The following is a 22,998-nucleotide window of genomic DNA, read 5'->3' as shown; positions in this document are numbered from 1 at the left end:
CAAACTCTAGACCAACATATGGTTCAAACATAGTTCCTTCCCTTTTCTCACAATATCGCCTCATGGATCGTTCTACTGCTCCCATGTCCCGTGGCTTCCTGAATGCCTCCTGGTTGCACGGAGTTGGAACTCTCCTCCGGGAAAAAAAAGGCAAGCAAGTTCATGTAAAGTTTGGCATTGTTAGTAAACAAACAGTTTTTTAAATTCCTGGCTTGTAACTCAGAAAGTACCTTTTCTTCCATTCGAGTGTTTCTGTAGTTGTTTGTTTCTGAATGTCCTCAGTTCTTGCTGTTTCACTATAATCTATTTTCCTGATCAGATCTCCAGTAGAGTAAAACTTTTCCCAATCAACACATTCAAGATCTTTCTCACCTGTACTAAATGAAAATTCCACCACATTTGTTGTCGTTAGTTTCACTATATTCACAACTAGCTGCATCACTGCAGTCTTCATGCTCATTGTCCTCATCGCTCTCTAGATAACTGTCTTGTACACAGTTTTCTGCATCACGTAGTTGACATTCCAGGACACAACTTGCTGCACCTATTTGAAGGTCTTCTTGGTAATCCAATATGCTTATTGTACTACTGCTAAATCCATGCATTAACTCCTGTAGACTTGTGCAGTCGCCAATTCCTTCATGACAATAATACATTTTATTTGGTCATTATTCCATCTTGAGTATTTGTAGTCTATAGTATATATTTTGCATAGTAGACTTGAGGTTGGCATGACTGAATTATTCAGGTAATTCAGGTTGACAAATGTTTATCTTTTTTTTTCTTGCATTTAGTTTCAGCAAAAACGATTAAGCAAGTCATTTATAGTTCAATCCATGTTGTTGAATCGTAATACAGTATCCAAACTTAGATCTTAGTTCCCTACCAGCTGAGCAGGCATGTTTTTTATTTTGGACTTATGAAAGATATTTTTATCTAGATATTCGTAGGCATACTAGACTATCATTTCTCTATTCCATACAGATCTGAGATTGCTCGACAGTAACTAGGAAATATAGGAACCCACTTACTTGGAGATAGAGGATTCGCCATCATAGTCGACATTTGCATACACCGGATGGCATTCTTGTTGCAGTTTTCATGCACAATCCGTATGGTTTACTGTACTGAAATCTATACTTTCCGAAATGTAATCCAAACTTACAATCAAAGGTCTCAGAAATAACAATTTCCTTCTGTGCTTACCTGAACCTCCAATTCGGTAGCTGAACTAGTGGATCCTTGCCGAACATTTCCTGGTTCTTGTGGTGGGCGACACTGTTCTGCTTCGCCTTCGCTCCCTGGAGTTCCTCGCAATCTGTGGTTTTCTACATTGCACGTATCTACAGAGGCCTTCGGAAGCGCAGATTGGCTTCGTCTCGCCTCCAATTCCACGTCTTCCGCTCCTTCATCACTGCTCCTGGAGCCTTTTCCTGAATCGTTCCAGGACCTATCGACGCAGTGCGTCCGAATCCATCTGCTTTTGAGCTGCATTTGGGGTAGAAGGAAGTGTAGTGGGTTACGCCACTGTCGCAGCTCGGATGCTAGTTCTTCGCTTCACGTATAGACCTCTTTTCTGTTGCCTGCTCCTACTCCGGGACAACCGAAAGGTAAACATTTATCGCTCTGCCCTTGACTCAATCAAGCAGCACTGACCGCTATTCCCTAAGATAGCTAAGATCTCTAACACTGCGCCTAAGAGGCTAGCTTCCCTATAAAGAGAAATAAAGGCTTGATTTCCCCGTTCATAATACCTGTTAAGTAAGTATTGCCATCTCTATTCAGGTGTTTACTTCATCGTGGCTTGAAAAGAGCAGGGCTGAAAACAAGTCGTCTTCCGTAGTTTGACTATTAGGAGTCCTAAAAAGAGAAAGGGCATCCAAGACTAGAGTTGGCAAACCTTTGGCTAGTGAAAAAAGAAAGAAAATCCCCATTTAACAATGCCTGTTTTTTTAACGTTATAAACTTAGACCTTTTTCTTGGATCCAGCGAGCAGAAGTCTTTTCCTCGGCCATGTTCGGCTGACTGGCTGGCGGGTTGCCGGCTGGCCAGCCACCTCATAAAAACACTGTTCACGTCCTGCCAGAACAGTATTTTTCTCTTACAACAATCAGCCGGAACAATATTTTTCAATCCTGCCGAACAGGCCCCTTAGCATTGGTTTCATGGCTTAAAAGTACCGGTACTGTTTGAATGGATAAATTTAGATAAGGTGCCGTTATCCCGGGGGAGTGATTGCGGATCGGTTCCATGTCTCTTCCTAAGCTGGGCCAGCGACCATGCATTGGGCACAAATGAAGTATACAAGTGACCTCTTGCATTGATTTAGAGCCTCTTTGGCAAGGCTCCTGCAGGGGCTTCAGCTCCGGCTCCTGCAGGAGCTGTGCCAAACGCCTGTTTTGGAAAGGGCTCCGCATGGGGAGCCGGTCAAGAGCTGGAGTCATTTTTTGTCTGCGCAGGAGAAGCCTAAAAAACGAGCTTCGCACAGCTCCTTGCTGTGGGTTTACGTTATCTAGTGCGAATGAGCCGTTTTGCTAAACGTTTTCCAGAACGGCTTCAGCTCCTCTAGAAGAGCTGCTCTTTAGAGGAGCCAGAGCCGGAGCCATTTTTAGAGGAGCCAGAGCCCTGCTAAACAGGACCTTAACATGACTGATGCCAAGACTGTCTCAACGTCTATTGCTACTATTGAAGTGCTTAAATTATCAGATGGCTCGTCATCGGCTAATCCAAAATTATGCTCGTAAGACTGTCTCCAACGGCGTACCCAAACGCAAAAATGCGTGGTGCACAGTGTTTTTGGGTACCAAAACACGCCTCCAACGGAAGACCGAATCCAGATACCCATTCTGGGTACTCGGCGATTCGGTTGGCAAATCTGCGTCGCCGAAGAGAGACGACGCAAACAAAGCCGCGCGCTGCCACCTCCCTACCTTCCTCTCCCCTCCGCTTCCCCTTCCCCCTCCCCCACCTCGCAGGGAGCCGAAGCAATCGGAGCAAGAAGGCAGCGGCCGGCTCCTCCCACTCCCAGGCAGCAATGGATGCCGCCGAGGCGAGGAGCAGCAGCAGTGCGTCTTCCTCCGCGGAGTTCGAGTTCTGGCCACTCCACCCCAACCCCGCCGCCTCGCCCTCCTGCGCCGACGAGCTCTTCGCCGGCGGGGTGCTCCTCCCGCTCCCCGTTCTCCCACCGAAGCCGGCGTCCAGGAAAAGCAGTAGCGGCATCAGCCAAGGTGTGCTCGACGCGGAACCGGAGCCGCAGCCGGAGCCGGAGCTAGGGGAGGCGTCCCTTCTTGCGACCGTCGCGCCGCCGGCTCGACTCGGCGAGGCGGATCCGCGGCGGAGCGCGGCCGACGGGGCGAGGCGGGCTCGAGGCGAGGAGCGCCCGGAGCGGCGCGGCGTGGTGAGGCGGATTCGGGGAGGAGTGGAGTGGAGGAGGCGGGCCGCCGTGGGAGGAGTTGACGAAGGAGAGAGCACCGTCGGGCCCTGCCTGCGCCGGTGCGCCGCCACGCCGAGGGGCGCCCGCGCCCGGGCCCACCAGCGCCTCTGCGCCACGGATATTTTTTTGCGGGATCTGGGGCTCACCGTTGGAGAGGTCAAGAATGGGGTGTGTAGCTTTGTGTACTGTGTGTTACCTAAACAGTGAAATTGGTATCCGATTTGGGTTACGTTGTTGGAGTCAGTCTAAACTTTCTTATTTGCCCTTCGCGGTTGAATTGACTGAAATGTATTGCCTCTTCATTATTGAGCTCGAATCTTGACGCGAGCACATGGTACACGCCCAGGATAACTCGTGTGGCCGCAGGGACATTTGGGGCGCGTTTGCGACCCTGGCCCGACGGCCTGGCTGCGCCCTCCGCGTGCAGCTTCCCGTGTTTGCGAGCTAGGGCCCACCAGCGAGCCAGGGCCAAACGATGCAAATCGCACTCTCTCTCATGGCTCCCAGGAAACGCGACTTTCCTTCGTTTCTTCAGAGCCTGGCTCGTTGAAGCGCGTCTTGGGCTCGCGTGGGCTCGTGGTGGGGATGGAATCACCTCCGACTCCTTTCTCACCCACCGCGGCGGAGCGGCGCGTCCTGGTCGAGCGGCCTGCCGGTGGTGGCGGAGCGGCGCGTCGGGGATGAGGCAGAGGAGGATGAGGAGGTGGGGCCGGATGCGGAGGAGGTGTGGGCGAGGGGAGGTCGGAGGTGGAGCGGCGCAAGCAACTCGAGGCGGCGTCGTGTTCGCCGTCGTCGCGGGAGTCCTCGCGCTCGCCGTCGTGGGCGTGGCTCGCCGCTGGCGTCTTCGCGGGCGTCTTCGCCGTGGGCCTGGCGGCGCGAGCGGCCGCCGCGAGCAGCAGCAAGCGACGCGGCGCTGCGTGGCGACGCGAGCAGCAGCAACGACGTGGCGCGGCGCGACCGGTGGGCGCGAGCAGCAGCAACGGGAGCCTGGCCATCGTCGTGGATGACGCAGGCGACGCCGGCCACCACCACCCAGGCCATTGCAGCAACCTGCGCTTCGCCGTGCCCACCAGCTGCTCGACGAAATGCCTGTGAGGCCTTCTCTGGTGGTAAGGCTACCAACCCACACTTCTATGGTATAGGCACGCAAACACGTCCTGAATGTAGCCTAGTCCATTTCGTAGGTGGAGGCAGACGAGATGAGTTGCGACCGTTGAGGTCGGCCAAGGCCTGGGCGTCATGGGCGGGCCGAGCCGGCCGCAACCACCCTCGCGAACGCGCCCTTGGAAAATCCACTTCCGCGGCAAGCCTTCAACACTCGCGCCAAAACGCAGTCGCGGCGCCCAAACATCGCGCCAGAAAATTCCCGATGCCGTGCTGATATTGGGCCGAAGCCCAGGAGCAGAGCGTGGAGGCAGCGCACATGCTCTGGAGTCCTGGTCACCGTCGGATACAAGGGAACGACCAGATGCGCAGTGACGGTGGAGTAAAGTCATCCGGAACGACTGCAGCCTTACCTTTCGCCGCCGCCGCACCATCGCCCGAAACCCCAGCCCCCTTCGGCGCCACCGCTCGAATCCCAGCCCCCTTCGGCGCCACCGCGACCGTCGGAGTGGAGGCCATGGACGACGTGTGCGAGGGGAAGGACTTCTCCTTCCCGCAGCAGGAGGAGCGGGTGCTCGAGCTGTGGGCGAAGCTCGACGCCTTCCACGAGCAGCTCCGGCGCACGGAGGGCGGTGAGGAGTTCATCTTCTACGACGGCCCCCCCTTCGCCACGGGCCTGCCCCACTACGGCCACATACTCGCCGGCACCATCAAGGACGTGGTCACCCGGTACCAGTCGATGCGGGGCCGCCACGTCTCGCGACGCTTCGGGTGGGACTGTCACGGCCTCCCCGTCGAGTTTGAGATCGACAAGGCGCTCGGCATCACCAACCGGCAGCAGGTGTTCGACCTCGGCATCGGCAAGTACAACGAGACGTGCCGCAGCATCGTCACCAAGTACGTCTCCGAGTGGGAGGCCATGGTCACACGCACGGGGAGGTGGATTGACTTCAAGAACGACTACAAGACCATGGACATCAACTTCATGGAGAGCGTCTGGTGGGTGTTTGCGCAGCTCTGGGAGAAGGACCTCGTCTATAAGGGCTTCAAGGTCGCATCTCTAACCTCACTCATAGCTATTTTTCGAGTCTGTTGATTCTCGTAATTCTGAGTTGTACAAAGTTTGACAATCTTAGGATTCGATGGATTTAGTTTGACAAGCTTTCAGCGAACTAGCAGGAACCCCGCGCTATTGCGCGGGCTAGTAAGCTCTAACACATAAGTTTTGTCATAAGAAACAGTAGAATCCATTAGATGACGGTGTTCTTGAATATTGGCACCTCTGAGATTTAATCACATTGCACAATGTTGTCATAACAAAATACAATGTGGTTGTTCCAAACTAAAGACACTTCTTTACTTCTTGCTCATGCTTAGAATATCTGGAATATGTTGTAAGTAAAACATCTGGGAAGCTGAAGGCACTGTAGTAGAAAAGGATAAGGCATAAGATAAATGTCAATTAGCAAACAATAAGCACATAAGAATGAGACGGCAATGGTGACAAAACTATGCAACCTGCAGCTCACTACTGTGGCATCGAGAAAATGATGGTTGACGACATCCCGGATAGAGGTTGGGGATGCAGGGAGTGGGTTCGGGTGAAGAGGACAGGTCCGGTTGAGGTAGCATGTAGCAGAGGGCTGTAAACAATTTTGTAAAAAAAAACATTTAGAGCAATAAGCAAAAATGCAAATACAGTCAAAGCATCTGAAGTATGCCTATTTTTGTGAAGGTCATCCTGCAGTAACAAACCTTTTCGCAGCATGTAAGAAAAGAAGCAATGCATGTTGGAAAGCAATAGATCTTGCAGCTAAGATCTCAGAAGGACACTCAAATTAGCAAACCTCATTAGCCTCCGCTCTTGTATCTCAGGATAGTGAATACAGCATAGCAAACCTAATTTGAACTTTTGAAGCCCTTGACGGTGCTTTTAGAAAATTCCACTTACACCTGCACATACAAAACAGCTGCGAGGACAACATTTTGCCAGAGCGTTCAAAGTTCTTATTATCAAGAAACTGTTTGATGAATATGTACTTATATAAGGAACGTCAATGAGTATGTACCATAGTCTTGATCACTGTTGCTATGCTGAAAATCAAGAAAAAAATGTTAGCAACATGTAATGAAGATAGTTGTCCTCTATGAGTACAACAAACAGGGAGGCACGCTTCACCGCACCCGCAGTAGCTGCATGCTTCTATATCTGTTTGTGCTTTTGAGGTGCTACTATAAGTCTCTACGACAAAGCACACAATGACAGGATAATATTTATTAATTTGTTTATTACATATGTACAGCATAGTGAAGCACCGCTTTGTGGCACCTCAAATGTACACTAGTTACATGTCTAGCAGCATCGTTACACAAATTGCATGCCTTTAGGAGAGGAGAAAACATTTCACAAATATTATGGCTTGAGAGGTTATATGTCAATGGCAAAGTATGATCTTTCCATTGTCACAGAGAGAAATTGCCAAATAGGTACAGGAAAGTAGAAATGCCTGGCATGTTATGAACTCCTAAACTTTAGGAAAACAATAGCAGCTGAACCCTCAGTGAAATTAGTGCAGCAAGAATAAAACCACTGCAACTGCATCACTTTTTGTGCTCTCAGAATGTTCTCTCTGCAATTTCTGTCCAGCTGTGTACTTAGATACACTTGAGAATAGGCTTTTAAAACAAGTAAACATTCTTGGTCAATAACAAAACCACTGGTACTGCATCACTTTTGTGCTCTCAGAATGTTCTCTCTGCAATCTCTGTGCAGCTGTGTCCTTAGATACATTTGAGAATAGGCTTTTAAAACAATTAAACATTCTTGGTCAATTAAAGTTTGGATGAGCAGCTCAGCTCATTAGAATTAATTTCAACATTAGTGGGGCTGACACTGACAGTAGAGATAATCTCAACATGAGTAGAATTGATCGAATGCTACACGAAACTTTGAAGAAAGAAGAATAAATCAATTTTATCAGCTAATGGAGGAGGTGAACTCTCTGCTTATTGTGTATATTTCTAATGGGAGTTCATATTGCCCAAACAAAAAAACTTATTAGTAGTATAGAATAATAGGACTGATCTTGGAAGCAATTTAGTTCTGTGACAATTTCATAAGTCAACTAAAATTGAGCACGTGCAGACCAAGGAATGAAAAAATCTGGCGTCAACTAAAATTGCAACAACAACCAATGATTCAGTAAAGCATCCAAGGATCGAAAACTAACCTGGCACCCACCAACTGCACTCTACTAATGTAAAGTTTCAGGCACAGGCATAGGAAGTCACAAAAAAAAAGAGAACACAGCAAGTAACACTAACACATTATTTCTTTCTTTTCTGTATCCTCTTATCCAAATATCTATCATTTGTTTGAGAAAAAAATGTCCAGGGGAAAATACCTGGAACTACTACTCAATGGGCTAAATCGTTGGCACCCAGATGCTCTGTTCTCTATGATGTCCCTGCAAGAGGAAAACCTGCAGAAGTATTACGACACGCTGAGGAGAAGAGGCGTGAGCAGGACTACGGCGCGGAAGAGGAGTAGGCCGAGGCGAACTCACCGAGATGTCCGCGGATGGCGAGTTCGGGACCACCGAGGGTAGCGCCGCCGGTTGAGACTCCTGCATCGCCGCTGGGGAGGCCGCCGGCGCGCAGGTTGCACTCGCTGGAGCCCAGTGCCCAGGCTGCACCTGGTAGGGCTTGCCGCGGTGGGGCCCTGCGCCGCTAGGGTTTGGCCGCGCGGGGTTGGCGGCGTCGTGGCGAGTAGCGGCGGTGTCACAACCTCCAGGGGGGCGCGCACGGCGCACGGCAGCGCTGGCTGGCCGGGTACGGCGCCGGAGGCAGGGGCGGCGCTCGACCGGGTGGGGGGAGCGGCGGGGGTGCAGGAGGAGAATCGCCACTAATGGGGAAGAGAGGACGGGACCTTTTTTTGCTGGAAGGTTCGGCGGAGGTCGTGGAAGGCTGGGTAGAGCCGTGGACGTGTTGATATTATGTCCGGTGATGCCCTTGTGCCCGTTGGTGCTGAATCGGACGGATATTAAAAGACGGTGACGTGGCTTCACGAGGGAGCAGAAAATGTAGTATAGGAATAAGGGTAATGGTAGATTGGGGACTTAACAGTGTCTTTGTCTGCACGGTGATTACATTGCAAATTCTGCTGTCTCAATGCGAGAAGTACATCTCCTTGCGTATTTTACTGTTATTATGCTGACATGCTGCTTTGATCGTTTATAGATCAATAATTTTATATATGAACTTTTAGCTTGCTTTAAATATTGCTTCTGTAAGATAAGAGAATGCCATTTTTATTTTGTTGATCTAGGCTTTGTGATAGCACACATGTTTCTTTAGGGGTGTGGTGTGGTTGTAATCTTGGGAGTTATGTGTGGCTTGTAGGGTAATCTGTGCACTGTAGTTGCTGCTAATGTGTTGTTTTTAATCCTTCTCGAATGAAGAGAAAAACAATAAACAAATAGACTATCTGGCAATACAAATTATCCTCTCTAAAATGAGGAAATGGATCTATGTTCTATTTTTGTTCATTGTATTGCAGGGAATTCCTATTTTTGTTCATTGTATTGCAGGGAATTCCTTAAAACCTCGTGAAATCTTTGTTCTTGGTATAGGTCATGCCGTACAGCACAGGATGCAAAACTGCACTGTCAAACTTTGAGGCAGCACTGGACTATAGGGTTGGTTATTGGCTTCCTAGTTGACCTAGCTAATTTTATTGTTGCTGTTTATAGTAACTTATTTTTAAGTTGTACCCTAGGCTGTTCCTGACCCAGCGGTGATGGTATCCTTCCCTATTGTTGGTGATGCGGACAATGCAGCTCTTGTTGCATGGACGACAACACCCTGGACACTTCCAAGTAACCTAGCGCTGTGTGTCAATGCCAATCTCATGTATGCAAAGGTTGGTACTTTGCTTTTTTTGAACCCTATTTTTCTTTTCATTTTGTAATTTTGGCACGCTGTCTTCCTATTCTGTTGCATGTCTACAGGCCACCCCAGTTTGTCAGTTCTTTACTGTTCCCACACTTCTCTACTTGTAAACTGCTGTTTATTACATTCCATTGAGGACACTTACTGTGTACAAACAGGTTAAAGACAAATCAAATGGAGCAGTATATGTTATTGCAGAATCTAGGCTTGGGCAGTTACCCGTTAAGGCCAAAGCTTCAGGAAAGAAGCAGGCACCTTCAAAGGGAAGCAACGCTGAAGCTGTTCAGGATGGTTTGGACAAGGAATCATATGAGCTGTTGGCAAAGATTCCTGGGGCATCCTTGGTTGGCTTAAAGTGAGTACTTCTCTTTTAAATTTAGATCAATCTTGTAGTTGGAGTTGATTTCATAGGATATGATATCCACACCATTATGTTAATGTGATTTATATTACATTTATCATCACTTACCAGCACTTCAGTGTTAGAACTTGTGAACTAGAATTTCCAATTCTATTTACTCAAGTTCTGACTGGAATACAAAGATCTTCCTTAGACTAGCTTCCTGTTATCCTTATGTTAGCCACTGGTTTGTTGTGTAAGGTGTTTCTTCTTTGAGCTAAGTTGTAACTCCATATAGCTTTGGACTTTGGACATCCCTCTGCAATTTTAGAAAACATTCTGCATTTGGATATCTTGCATTGATATAGCTAGCTTACTCCAACAACAGTTCCACTCCACTCTCCACAGTCTACTGAAGTATTGTAGGTTGTGGACATTATTCATTTACCAAGCACTATCACTCTTCAGTCTTAATTGCTGAAGATTGTTTGAGAATATTAAATTCATGTGATAGCAAAGAATTACTGGAGTATGTATCTGGAGCTTTTTGGTTCTTATGGCTGTTTACTTCTTCTTCTTTTCTGGTTACAGGTATACTCCTCTATTTGATTTTTTCATTGAACTTCAAGGGACTGCCTTCAGAGTGATTGCGGATAACTATGTCACGGATGATAGTGGAACGGGTGTTGTCCATTGTGCTCCCGCTTTTGGTGAAGACGACCATCGTGTTTGCCTTGCTGCTGGCATATTTGAGGTTGGATTTATTCTTCTTTAATTCATTCATTTATATCCTCACTAACTGATGTGCCGCTAAGGCAAAGGTATTCAAGGTTGAGAGAAATGGGAAGATCAGTAAACCAGCAATCTCCTTTTCAGAAACTTGGGGGAATAGCCCTATCTATTTAATTAAAATGACACTATCAAACCAATGATGATCAGACGGTAGGACAATTTTGGGAAAGGGACATGGTAGTGCCCTGCCTCCACCCTTTACCACTATTCGATCAGCATGCTGCAATTCTAAAGATACAACATAAATGTTGAATGCCTGAACACTTGTTTTTTCTAACATCTCTCTTTAACGTATACCCCCCCCCCCCCCCCCCCCCCCCCAAAAAAAAAACATCAGTGAAGTACATACTATGCACATTTGAATTTGAATCTGATTATAGAGCTAGAGCTTAGTTCGGTATTTTCCTATGTTTGCAGTTTTCCTTGAATTACCTTTTTGCCACAACATTGTTAATTATCCTGAATGATATACTTGTCATGCTTCTTTGATTGATGCAAACTATCTCTTAGGTGATGAGATGCAATGGTTCTATCTGATTTCTTATTCTTATTTCCCAATTTGGAAGAATGGTCATTATCTAGTATGACTTTATGCATCTTTTGTACGTTGTATCTGTTTCTGCTTATACAAGCATGACCTTGCTTTAGTTTTTTTTTTCTTTCTATTTTTATCCTTTCCGATGCTTCATGTGCAGACTGCTGGACTTGTTGTCGCTGTTGATGATGACGGGTGCTTTATTGAAAAAATATCTGATTTTAAAGGGCGATATGTCAAAGAAGCCGACAAAGATATCATCAATGCTGTTAAGGCGAGTTGATGTTTCAGCTTTCCATGGACTAATATCTCATCTCAGTCTTTATAACCTTTGCTTCTAGTTGTCCAATCAGCACTCCTTTACCTAAAGATTCCATACACTTGTCTGATAAGATAAATGCTAAAATATTTCAGTTTCAATGCTAATATGATCCACTATTTTTTATCATCCTGAGGATTGTACTCTGAAAAGTGATAAACAATATGAACAGGATAAAGGAAGACTCATTAGTAAAGGGAGTATTGAGCACTCTTATCCATTTTGTTGGCGATCGGGTACTCCTCTTATTTATCGGGCTGTTCCAAGCTGGTAACCTTCTATTACTACTGTGCATATATATTTTGTCCATATGCTGATAATTTATGATTTTGCCATTCAGTTTGATTTCAAGTTAGTACCAATGCATCTTCTTGTTCTGATAACCTGACAAGCCTCCCCATTACCAACTTCTCTTACCACATGTATTGATCACTTAATGATTTCTTTACCTTGTTATAGTGAGCCATATACACAATAAACCATCCTTTTGAACCATTTTCGTTTTCTTTATCCCCTAGGAATATTACCATTAACAATGCTTTATACACAATGATTTATGAGTTTTTCCTTTTTGTTTGTGGCTCATATTTGGTTTCGTCTCTAGCCTACCCCAACTTGGTTGGGACTAAATGGCTTTGTTATTATTGTTGTATATGTTACTATGTTACTCAGCTCATCTGCCCTTTATTTTCGTTATGGTCTTCCTTCTGCAATACTTGTTTCTATTTGAGGGATGTAGCCTGAAATAGATTTGCTGTAGGTTTGTCAAGGTTGAGAAGATTAAGGACCAGTTGCTGGAATGTAACAAGGAGACTTACTGGGTGCCTGACTATGTTAAGGTATTTTATGGCTTTCTGCTCCTGATAGTGCCATGACAATGAAACCTTGTATGGAAAAACGCCGTGTGCAGGTGCTCCTCATAGCCCTTAACCGTATTTTGAGACCCATGGAATTTAGATGGCTATGAGGGTATCTCACGGCTATATCTCCATAGAGCTTCTGTATTTTGTGATTATGGAGGTATATCGCATGGAGACATGTACTCCCTCTGTCCCAGAATAAATGCACATCTCACACTTCGAGGAGTCAACCAATCTGAAATTTGACCAAATATGTACAAAAAAGTACTAATGTTTATGATAACAAATAAGCTTCATTAGATTAATCACTCCATATATTTTCATAGTAAACTGATTTAGAGATACAAATGTCGATACTATTTTCTATAAACCTAGTCAAACTTAAGATTGGTTGAATCCTTGGATGTATGCTATGGCATGGGTCAAGGCTCAACCAGGCTCAGTAGGTGTGTAGCAACCAAACATAGCTCCTGAATTAGGGATTTTAGTTTTCTGAAGATAAGATTAACTAAGAGCATCAGATTACTCCTCCGTTTCAGTAGGTGTATTTTGTTTTGTTAGGGCAAGCCTTTGGCCAACAGTTTCTTTAGTAATACATGACTTTGCAATATAACTTGATGCAGCTAGTTTTGTATTGAAAAAATAATTGTGATTATGATTTTGGTGTATCACATTAATGGCATACTAATTGAGTAATTGTTGTTCGAAGTCTTGTCCTAACGAAATGAATACGCCCACTAATTTAAGCGGAGGGATACTTAGTTTGCGTTCAGTGATTTTCCACTGTACTGGTCATGCCCTTCCAAGGGGCTGTATGAGTTGCCTACACTACTTATTCTTCTTCTTAATATAATGATATGCAGCTCTCCGCGTGTTCGAGAAAAAGAATATGCAGAGGGTGTAGATTTGAGTATTTACATTTGAGTCATTTGATTGCTAGGGCTCGCTCTATATGTAAACAATATAGGTGCAGCAGTTTTATCAAGAATGAATTATTCTAGTTTCTTTCCACAAGCTCTGCTATCAGCTGAAAACGCCCTTCTTTTGGTAGTGTGCACTGTTTGTCGCAGCTATCTAATCTCAAGCTTTTGAATTCTTAAGTATAATCTAAAATTCACTTGTGGATAATTGTCACAGGAGAATACTGGTACCAATTGATAAAACCTCAACATCACTCTGGCTATTGTTGTAAATAAATGGAACTAAGTCCGGATTGTCTAAAGGTAGTTGTAAAAACAAGGAGGGTTTTGATCAGGGATTCAACATAATGAACCATTAGGAATAAGTGGTCAGTACCTGAAATTTTACAGTCTAGATGAGGATCTGCATAAGAACATTTCCAAGAGTCCGCATAATATTAGATATCCGATTTTCTCATATAGGGCCATCCTAAACATAAATCCACCTTAAATCCTTTTTTTTCCCACAGCAGTTTCCCTAAAATCAACCTCCTACTTTTTTTTAAAGATAGGGTGGATGGATAGTGACTTTGAGGTAGGACTTCGGAGGATGATTTAGGGTTCGACTAAATTTAGGTTGTTGGGTAGGAGTATGTTGGAGGAGATTTTTTGTGCATAAACCTTATATTTTTACAATAGTACATGTTGAATATAGGCACTCTTTGAGATGCTCTAACTGAGCTAAATCCTGTGAAGGTATAGCTAGTTGTTACAATTTCATAGGAACTCTTGGAAGGACCTTAACTAGTATAAAAAGTTTCCATGGTAACATAACATCCAAATGTGTGTCTGGAATTTCAAGAACGACCAGATTGCTGCAGATGGAGTGTTTTTCCAGTCACTAAACCCTATGAAAACTAGAAAAAAAAACTGGACCGGTAGGGGAAGAACTGCCCCTACAGCAATGCACTGAGAAGAAGATCCAGGCAAGGCAACCGGCCCAGGAAACCCCCCGAACCCTGGTCCATGCCCAAAGGGCCGAGCAGACTTGGGCCGGCAACACCGCAACATGGGCCGGCGCTTGCACCGTAGCCCGGCTGGCGCGAACCGCAGCTGAAGCCAGCGAGCACAGCGAGGTTTTTTTTTTTTTTGGTGCGAGACCGGGGTTCGAACCCTGGCCGGTGGGCACGACCACGACCCGCCACACCACCTGAGCTATCGCTCAGTCCGCTACGAAGACTAGAAAGTTGAGGAATGTGGCAGGCAGTGTTGTCATTTGTTCAGAAACTAGGTCTGGCTCTGGCATGCGCTTTAGAACTTGTGTTGGTGAGCATTAAATCAATATATTTTGGACTGCTTCCTCATTATGATAATCCAACACAAAGCCCCAACAATCTTATTCCCAATGATTGAGATTGGTCGACATGTGATTTGTGCTTGTGTATCTTAGTGGATTCCATTTACTGTCTTGGGATAGTGTACTTAACAATCATTTGCATATGTGCTTGGTCCGCTCTTAGCTTAGACAAGGCACAAATTGTTTTGCCATGTGGGTTCTGTTTTTGTCCCATGTTTCTAATATTACTTCCTGTTGTGATATTGTTTGCAATAGATACATACCTGACCTGAAATATCATCATGAAATTGTTTGGAGGCTTCGTGTGTTTAACAACAACATATTTATGAAGGATGTTGCGAAAGGTTTCTGTTTTAACTTGCTTTATTCTTTAACAATGGTTTCCGGCAGGAAAAAAGATTTCACAACTGGCTTGAAGGTGCTCGTGATTGGGCTGTTAGCAGGAGTAGATTCTGGGGTACTCCACTTCCACTATGGATAAGTCAAGATGGTGAAGAAATTGTTGTTATGGATTCTATCGAGAAGCTTGAAAAATTATCTGGAGTCAAGGTTAACATGTCTCTTGGTACTTGCAAGATAAATTCAATTATTTGGATAAACATTCTTGTGAATTCACAGTATCTTTATCGAAGTCAACAATGGTTAATTTGTTACATTCTCTCGTTCTTTGGTGCTTAGACATTTCTTATGGCTAACAATAGAGACGTTATTTCAAGATTATCCTGATATCTCTCTAGACTTGTCGTAGTAACCTTTGATTTTTCTTTCTAAATATAACATCAGGTTACTGATCTTCACCGACACTATGTTGATGATATTACAATTCCCTCTAAGAGAGGACCCGAGTTTGGGGTGCTCAAACGTGTTGATGATGTAAGTTTCATTGGACCCTTAAGTACTGGTTCTTATTTGCATGTGCTGTACATCTTACTTTACACTGATGTTTTGGTACATTTTTTGTACTTAATGATTATTGTTTTTAGCTTTCCAGTTTCCATTAGGCATTAAGATATTTAGATGGGAGATAGGTGGAAATGAAATTTTGGCGTAATAGACTCGAGATGATTCAAGTGCAAAACATATGCTGCTAGTAATCTGTAATATGACTAAAGGGCGTACCCAGTGCAGAGAGCTCCCGCTCTGTGCGGGGTCTGGGGATAATATGACTAGCTGTTGCAATTTCGTCTCAAGAAAACAAACTTCTGGTGTTTTGAATACTCCCTCCAGTCGCTAATACATGTTGTTACGGGATGCAAATTATGCATCCCCTAACAATATTAGTTGATACTAGTGGCTGGACAGAGTATTAACCAAATATATATCAAAGTTTCTAGTTGTCTATAGGTGAGAAATGCCTTCTCATATTTGCTTTGATTTCTGTAGCATCAGAGGTTACCTTAGTTATGCTGATGTTGTTGGTAGTATGTAAGTTCCCTATTGAAGTTTGAATTTTGATTGGAAGCAGTGATGTGCAGTAAGGGCATCCGCAATGTATAGATCCAACCCTAGTTCTATATAATGATTTGACATTGCTTGTTAAAATAGTCAGTGTATAGGATCCGTAAGTGGGACCCATGAGTAAAAAAAATCAGCCGGCCTTCTCTCTTCCTCTCAACCTGTACGTCAGCTCCTCCGATTCTCCCTCCCTCCCATGACCGCCCCTTTCTTTCTCCCAACCTAGCCGGATTCCTTCTTGCTCTCTCCCATGGCTGCCCCCTTCTCCCTCCCCACCATGGTAGCCCCCTTTCCCCACCCCACCTGGCCACGCGGCCGCTCCGGGCAGATGGAGGATGTGGTGGCACCGGGCACGAGAGGGAGGACGTGGCGGTGCGGGCGCAAAGTCGCTGCCGCGCGCCGCTCAGTCGTAGTGCCCCACCTGGCCGGTGCGAGAGAGAGGATGCAGTGGCACGAGCGCAGTCATCGCGGCTGTGGGATCTGTGACTGCTCCTCCGCGATGCCCAGGAGGCAAAAATTGAAGGTGAGAGAGAAGCATTAATTTTTATTCTTTGGGAGCAGGTTCTATCCAAGGGAGCGAGTTCTCTATATATTTGGGTGAACAGTGTGAGGGAACCAGATGCATATAGGACCGGCATAGGCCCATTGCGGACGCTCCAAGATTTCTGAACAATGAACCTAATCTCTGCTGGGTTGTTTGGTTACATCTATTTTTGCCTTTTCTTAATCAGAGCTCTTCATTTTAAGAAATTCCCTTTCACGAGCCCAACTTTTGTGGGAGCTTTCAGCACTGCGTAATGAGTACACCCTTTTTTTTTGTGTGAAAACTTGGCTTGCCAATACCATTGCCACGAATGTTTTGGAGCATATCAACGTCTTCAGTTTTGAAATGGTTCACTAAGCAATTATGGTTGTTACCCAGGTTTTCGACTGCTGGTTCGAGAGTGGGTCAATGCCATATGCCTACATTCACTATCCATTTGAGAATCGGGAACTATTTGAAAAGAACTTTCCTGGCAATTTTGTGGCAGAGGGTTTGGATCAAACTCGTGGATGGTTCGTTACTCTCTTTCAGAATAATATGGAGTGGTACAATAGTTTCATTAGGCAGTGATGGTTGGAGGGTTCATTTTCTTCCTTCAGTTTGTTCAATTATGGCCTGTGGTGATATTTCATGATTATATGCTATGCGTGTTGTTTCTTATGGCATAATACTTGTACAGATCCTGAAGGATCAATCAAGAGCTGAGGTCTATTTGTTTTGAATTCATTTACTTCCTAAAACTTGCTCTCTTGCTCTACCAATGACTTAAAGCTGTTCTGGTTTTTGGTCTCTCTATATAGCAGAGTTATGGCAACAAACATTGCTGTAATAGCCTCAGTTATACAGCATTACACTTGTGATGATTGCCTATTATTCTCCTTAACTATTAGCTAGAAATCTGCTCATTAATGACTATGAACCTAGACACTAGCAAGAACCTGGACATCTACACAACACACACATTGCTGACCAAACTCTGCTTCTTCATTTTTGTGCAGAAAACATGAATTTTTTAGTAGGTGCTTGACCTCACTCCATTTCTTTGTCATGCTCATGAACATCAAGTTTTCTCATTAAAAGGCTCTTAGTTTCTTCCACTTTATACTTATGTCCTTTACACTTCATGTCCTTATTACAAAATGTGTAGCCTGCATTGATATAAACTTTTGAATCTGATCTAGTTCTTAATACTTCTGTTTTGTTTAATCCTAGATTAGTTTCTCCCAAGGCTGTTAAGAATAGAATCTCATTTTTTTGGGTCTAGAATGTATATGGTGCTGAAAGCATGTAATCATGACTAATACACTTTTATTCATGCCTTCATTCCATACTTATTAATAGTGGGTATTTCAGCTTTATGATGTGCCTTCATACTGCAGGTTCTATACTCTGATGGTTCTATCAACAGCACTGTTTGGGAAGCCTGCATTTAAAAATCTTATATGCAATGGCCTTGTCTTGGCTGAGGATGGTAAGAAAATGAGCAAGAGTAAAAAGAACTATCCTCCACCCAAAGATCTCATTGATGAGTTTGGAGCGGTATGTGGTGCTTGACTGCTTGCTTTGAATAAGTCAATCGCTGTTACTGGAAGATACATGCAACAAACTCGGTGTTGGAATTAGTAATTAGAATGAAATTTGTTCTGTTTCAGGATTCTCTGCGACTATATTTGGTAAACTCTCCAGTTGTACGTGCAGAGTCTCTACGATTCAAACGTGCTGGTGTCTTTGCTGTTGTAAGTTGATTTAATGAAAGCTTTGTGATTCCTTCTTATCTTTTGGCCAGGCTACTGGTCTGCATAGATCACATGATATCATTTATCCAAAGCTATGAATAATTGCTATCTTGAGGAAAAGAACATGACCCCTGATTTGACATGCTTTAATTTATCAGGTGAAAGATGTCTTCCTCCCATGGTATAACGCGTACAGATTCTTTGTCCAAAATGCAAAGAGACTGGAAGTTGAGGGTCTTGCCTCATTTTCTCCGATGGAACAAGCGGTACTTCTGAAGTCATCCAATGTGTTGGATCACTGGATAAACTCTGCAACTGAAAGTCTAGTTAGCTTTGTTCACCAGGAGATGGATGCATATCGACTTTACACGGTTGAATGTTTTCACAGTTTTTCTGGATATTAGTTCCCTTGTATTTCTGTGTTATGATCATTTGATGTAATTACCCCTGCAGGTTGTGCCGTATTTGGTAAAATACATTGACTACCTTACTAACATATATGTGCGTTTGAACCGCAAACGATTCAAAGGACGTACTGGAGAAGAAGACTGCAGAATTTCTCTTTCAACACTCTACCATGTATGTATATATCCAGTAGCATACACTTCATCTGGTCATTGCTGCTGCAAAGTGTCTATGTATTACTGAAAATGGTATTTTAAAGCAAACTCATACATAATTTGTATAGTTAGGGTGGTATTGCGGTGATTCTGTTGTTTTGCTTCAATGTGAGATGTTAATCTGAACATCTGAAACAATCCTGGACACCAAATAGGCCTGTTTGGTACAGCTTATAAACTGCTTATGGCCAAAATAAGCTGAAACCAGCCAAACACGCTTTTTTACAGCTTATTCTGGCCGCGCTTATTCCCACCAGCAGAAGTTGACTCAGACCAGCTTATTTTGACCGCACTTTTTCTCTATTTGTACAGCTTAACTGAGTAGCGCTTCCTAGATAAGCTGTACCAAACAGCCATTTCATCATTTCTGTACCTTCAAATATTTAAAGCTCTCCCAATCATGCATACTTTGTTTTTTGTTTTTTTGCTGGTTCTTTCTCCAGTTGCTTATAAGATACTTGAATTATGAAAATGCAGGTTCTTGTAACAACATGCGTGGTGATGGCTCCATTTACACCATTCTTTACTGAAGTTCTTTATCAAAATTTGCGGAAGGTGTCAAGTAAATCTGAGGAGAGCATTCACTTTTGCAAGTTCCCTTCCACAACTGGCGAGGTAATTTTTCATCTAAACATTCTATTGTGTCTTATTTTAGCAGATTGACTTATGACTTAGTTGTTTGATTGACTTTGTTACATTGCCAGAGAGATGAGCGTGTTGAGCAAAGTGTAAATAGGATGGTGACCATCATTGATCTTGCACGTAATATTCGTGAGCGGCATAACAAAGCTCTCAAAACACCACTCAAGTATGTCTAGGCTTCCTTAAATTTGTGCATGTGCATGTGCATGTGCATGTTTTCTGTGACGATGTGAATCACTTTGGCAGATTATGCTTATAATACTGTCTTAAGCATGAAATGTGAGAAATCTTGGCTGTAGTAGTGGTTCTCATAATATGGTTTATAATTTGAGTTGTATTTTTTTGCATTCCTGTACATGTAACTTGAAGAATTTGTGTATATTATAAAGTATAAACATCAAGATGGTTGAAGCTGTTGAAATCAGATGGAATTACAGCATTTGAGTTTTATACTAAATTTTTGTTTCATAACATTTTAAAATATAAAGGGGGAAAAATGCATACTGCATTTAGTAGCATTCAACTGTGTCATGTGGTGACTGATTTGTGTTTCAGGGAGATGGTGGTTGTGCATCCAGACAATGACTTTCTCGAAGACATCACTGGCAAACTAAAAGAGGTTTGTTAGACTGAAACCTATAGTCGCTGAGCTTGTCTCCCATTCTGAAGTTATGGAATTGTTTTGCGCTGCAGTCATCAATCAGATGCATTCATTTCAAGTCTTTTCTTAGTTTTCATTAAATTTTGGTCTTCATTGGTGGATGCTGACTACATCTACTTCATTCCATGTAGTATGTCATGGAGGAAATCAATGTTAAGACTGTCACTCCATGTAATGATCCCTTGCTGTACGCTTCTCTGCGAGCCGAGCCTAATTTCAGGTATGATTAGTTCAATGCACAAATATTGCACACTTGCACCCACTTCTCAATGCTTGTGATATTTCATAGCGTGCTAGGAAAAAGACTTGGAAAAGACATGGGCAAAGTATCAAATGCGGTGAAGAAGATGACTCAGGAAGAGATCTTAGCCTTTGAAAAGAGTGGAGAGATTTCATTCTTCGGTCATCGCTTGAAGCTAGATGATATCAAGGTAATGTTCCATATACATGCAGTCCTTGGTTTGATGGCAATAACAGTTGTCTACAACACAACATTGGGTGACTGTATAAGCTTAAGACTCGCAACTTCCCAGTGCTTGGATGCTGGAAAAAATATCTTCATGTAGCAAATAGTTTTCAATTAGTATGATTAGAAGACTACTACGTCCCAAAAAGGAAGACCTTAGAGTTATAGGGTTTGCGGTGCTTTCATCCTCATATGCTTGTCACTGGGCATGGAATACTTCAGTGCAACATGTTTCTATTAGACCTCACAAGCTGTTTATTTCAGTTTTCTGCATCTTCACCATTTCTACAAATTTTACGTGTAGACTTTATTTTTAGGTCATCCGACAATTTAAGCGTCCTGAAAACGTGTCAGAGAAGGAGATTGATGCTGCAGGAGATGGTTCGTCATGAATATGCTACTTTGTCTAGTTAGTTTGGCTAATCTTTTCTGCTAACATCCCTATATTGCTTTTGTTATAGGTGATGTTTTAGTCATTTTAGATCTACAAGCTGACCAGTCATTGTTTGAAGCTGGAGTGGCTCGAGAGGTAGTTGACGAGTTTTCTATTTCTGTACAAGTTTTAGAATATTGTTTCTGAAACTTCAGTAGAAAAAATATCTAAGGTTGCCCACGACCTCGATTGCTTATTAGCTAACTTTATATTCTAATATGGTTACTATAAGTACCTCTGTGCAGGTTGTGAACAGGATCCAGAAATTACGGAAGACTGCTCAGCTTGAACCTGCTGATCCAGTTGATGTGTATTACGAATCTGTGGGCAATGACAAAAACACACTGGAAGAGATTTTGAAGTCACAGGTAAGTTATAACTGGTTGATCAACACGATTCTTGTTTTGGAATACCTTTTTCATGAAAACTACTTTATTCTGTACAGGATCAGTATATAAGAGACGCACTTGGTTCGCCAATTGTTCCAAAGGAAATGGCACCAAAAGATGTTGTAAGTTTTGATCCTCAGTCCTCAATCCTTTTTGTTGCACCGTTGATCTTCAAATTCAACTTGAATATTGCATCCTACTCAACCATATGCAACCTTGGTATCTTCAGACCTTGGTATCTTCAGTTCTTCACCAGTACTTGCTTTTGGTTGTTGCTTAGTATACTGCTTTTTTTTAGCAAGTGGTGTCTTATGTATTTTTTGCATGGGTTTGAACTGGCTCTGTACCCTTTTTTCTTTAATGAATGATAAACAGCTCTCAGGTGTATTCAGGAAAAAAGTATACTGCGTTTGGAGATACCTGTATTCTGATAATGTCCTTTTGTTCCATGGCAACGGGTCTTTTTTTATTTAAGTTTCTTGTCATAATATGCCCAAGTACAAAAAAAATATTTCTTTTGCTTGGCTTAGCTTGCAATTTTGACAAGCAATTTGATGCACAAATCAACCGGCTGCGCATGTCTGATCTACGTTTTGAGCCTGTCATTTAGGATTACACTGGCAATATTTAGAGTTTATCAAACTGGTGTTTGCAGGTAGTACTTGGTGAGGAGTCGCACAATGTACATGACATGTCATTTGTCATATGCATTGCAAGGTCCACCCCAATTCTTTCACCAGATCTTCTTTCTCATGCCTCAGGTAAATCTTGCTGAATCCAGAGTACAAATTGTGAACTGCCCATGCAGACACTAGCTATTTCAGTTTGATACTGTGCAGTCCTGTGGACAGTCTGAATAATTTTTGCACATACCCTGATGAAACAGGCAACAGCAATCATGTGGAGGCGTTAAGAGTATATCTTCTGTCAAGGTCTCTTTCCAGATTGAAGAACCAGTTCCAAACTGGAAATGGCATGGTAAGCAGTCAACCCGTACGCTTCTTCCTTCCTTTTCAGAAAGGGTATTCCTTTTTTGCTTATAGCTTGTCTACATTCTTCCAGATTACGGTCACGGTCGACTGCATTGAAGGTTATCCACCAATCAGGTTACAGCTAGGAAAGCATGTTTTTCTAAGTGCAGGGGATTTTTATCTGGCTAGTCGATCCTAATTTTTGTTTGCAGCATCCAAATTTTGACTGATTCACCCATTATTTTGCCGCAATATGCTTAAACAGCTTGGTTCCATTTATGCATGTCACCAAAGCCATGTATTCACATTCATCAGTTGTTAATTAAAGGTGAAAAATCTCAATGTATATACTATACCATGATATGTATCTGTGCCGCTGGGCACATGTGAATTATGAGCAGATAGTATGTGTGTTTGCAATCTCCTGGGTGTTTGGTTCTTGAGGATTGATGTGGTCCATCAGAATTCGATGAATGAATCCATTGCATTCCA

The 22,998-nt window shown here is 43.5% G+C and overlaps 1 protein-coding gene across 1 annotated transcript; it reads left to right on the top strand.

Moving 5' to 3' along the window:
- The first annotated feature begins 4,884 nt into the window (after window positions 1-4,884).
- Window positions 4,885-22,906, top strand: LOC136467065 (isoleucine--tRNA ligase, cytoplasmic-like). Its single transcript, XM_066465612.1, has 27 exons — window positions 4,885-5,588; window positions 9,169-9,234; window positions 9,315-9,458; window positions 9,646-9,842; window positions 10,419-10,581; window positions 11,315-11,428; window positions 11,646-11,743; window positions 12,234-12,312; window positions 14,980-15,138; window positions 15,373-15,462; window positions 16,967-17,100; window positions 17,968-18,127; window positions 18,241-18,324; window positions 18,483-18,695; window positions 18,778-18,903; window positions 19,422-19,559; window positions 19,649-19,752; window positions 20,142-20,205; window positions 20,379-20,467; window positions 20,537-20,678; window positions 21,031-21,094; window positions 21,175-21,242; window positions 21,392-21,514; window positions 21,592-21,657; window positions 22,191-22,296; window positions 22,422-22,513; window positions 22,598-22,906. The coding sequence occupies exons 1-27, from the start codon at window positions 4,902-4,904 to the stop codon at window positions 22,703-22,705; spliced, it is 3,678 nt and encodes a 1,225-aa protein (XP_066321709.1). The 5' UTR covers window positions 4,885-4,901; the 3' UTR covers window positions 22,706-22,906.
- The last annotated feature ends 92 nt before the right edge of the window (window positions 22,907-22,998 follow it).

Source organism: Miscanthus floridulus, chromosome 7, assembly GCF_019320115.1.
Source record: "Miscanthus floridulus cultivar M001 chromosome 7, ASM1932011v1, whole genome shotgun sequence".
NCBI classification, from domain to species: Eukaryota; Viridiplantae; Streptophyta; class Magnoliopsida; order Poales; family Poaceae; genus Miscanthus; species Miscanthus floridulus.
Note: the sequence above shows the minus strand (reverse complement) of the source record. Positions and strands in the feature narration are given on the sequence as shown.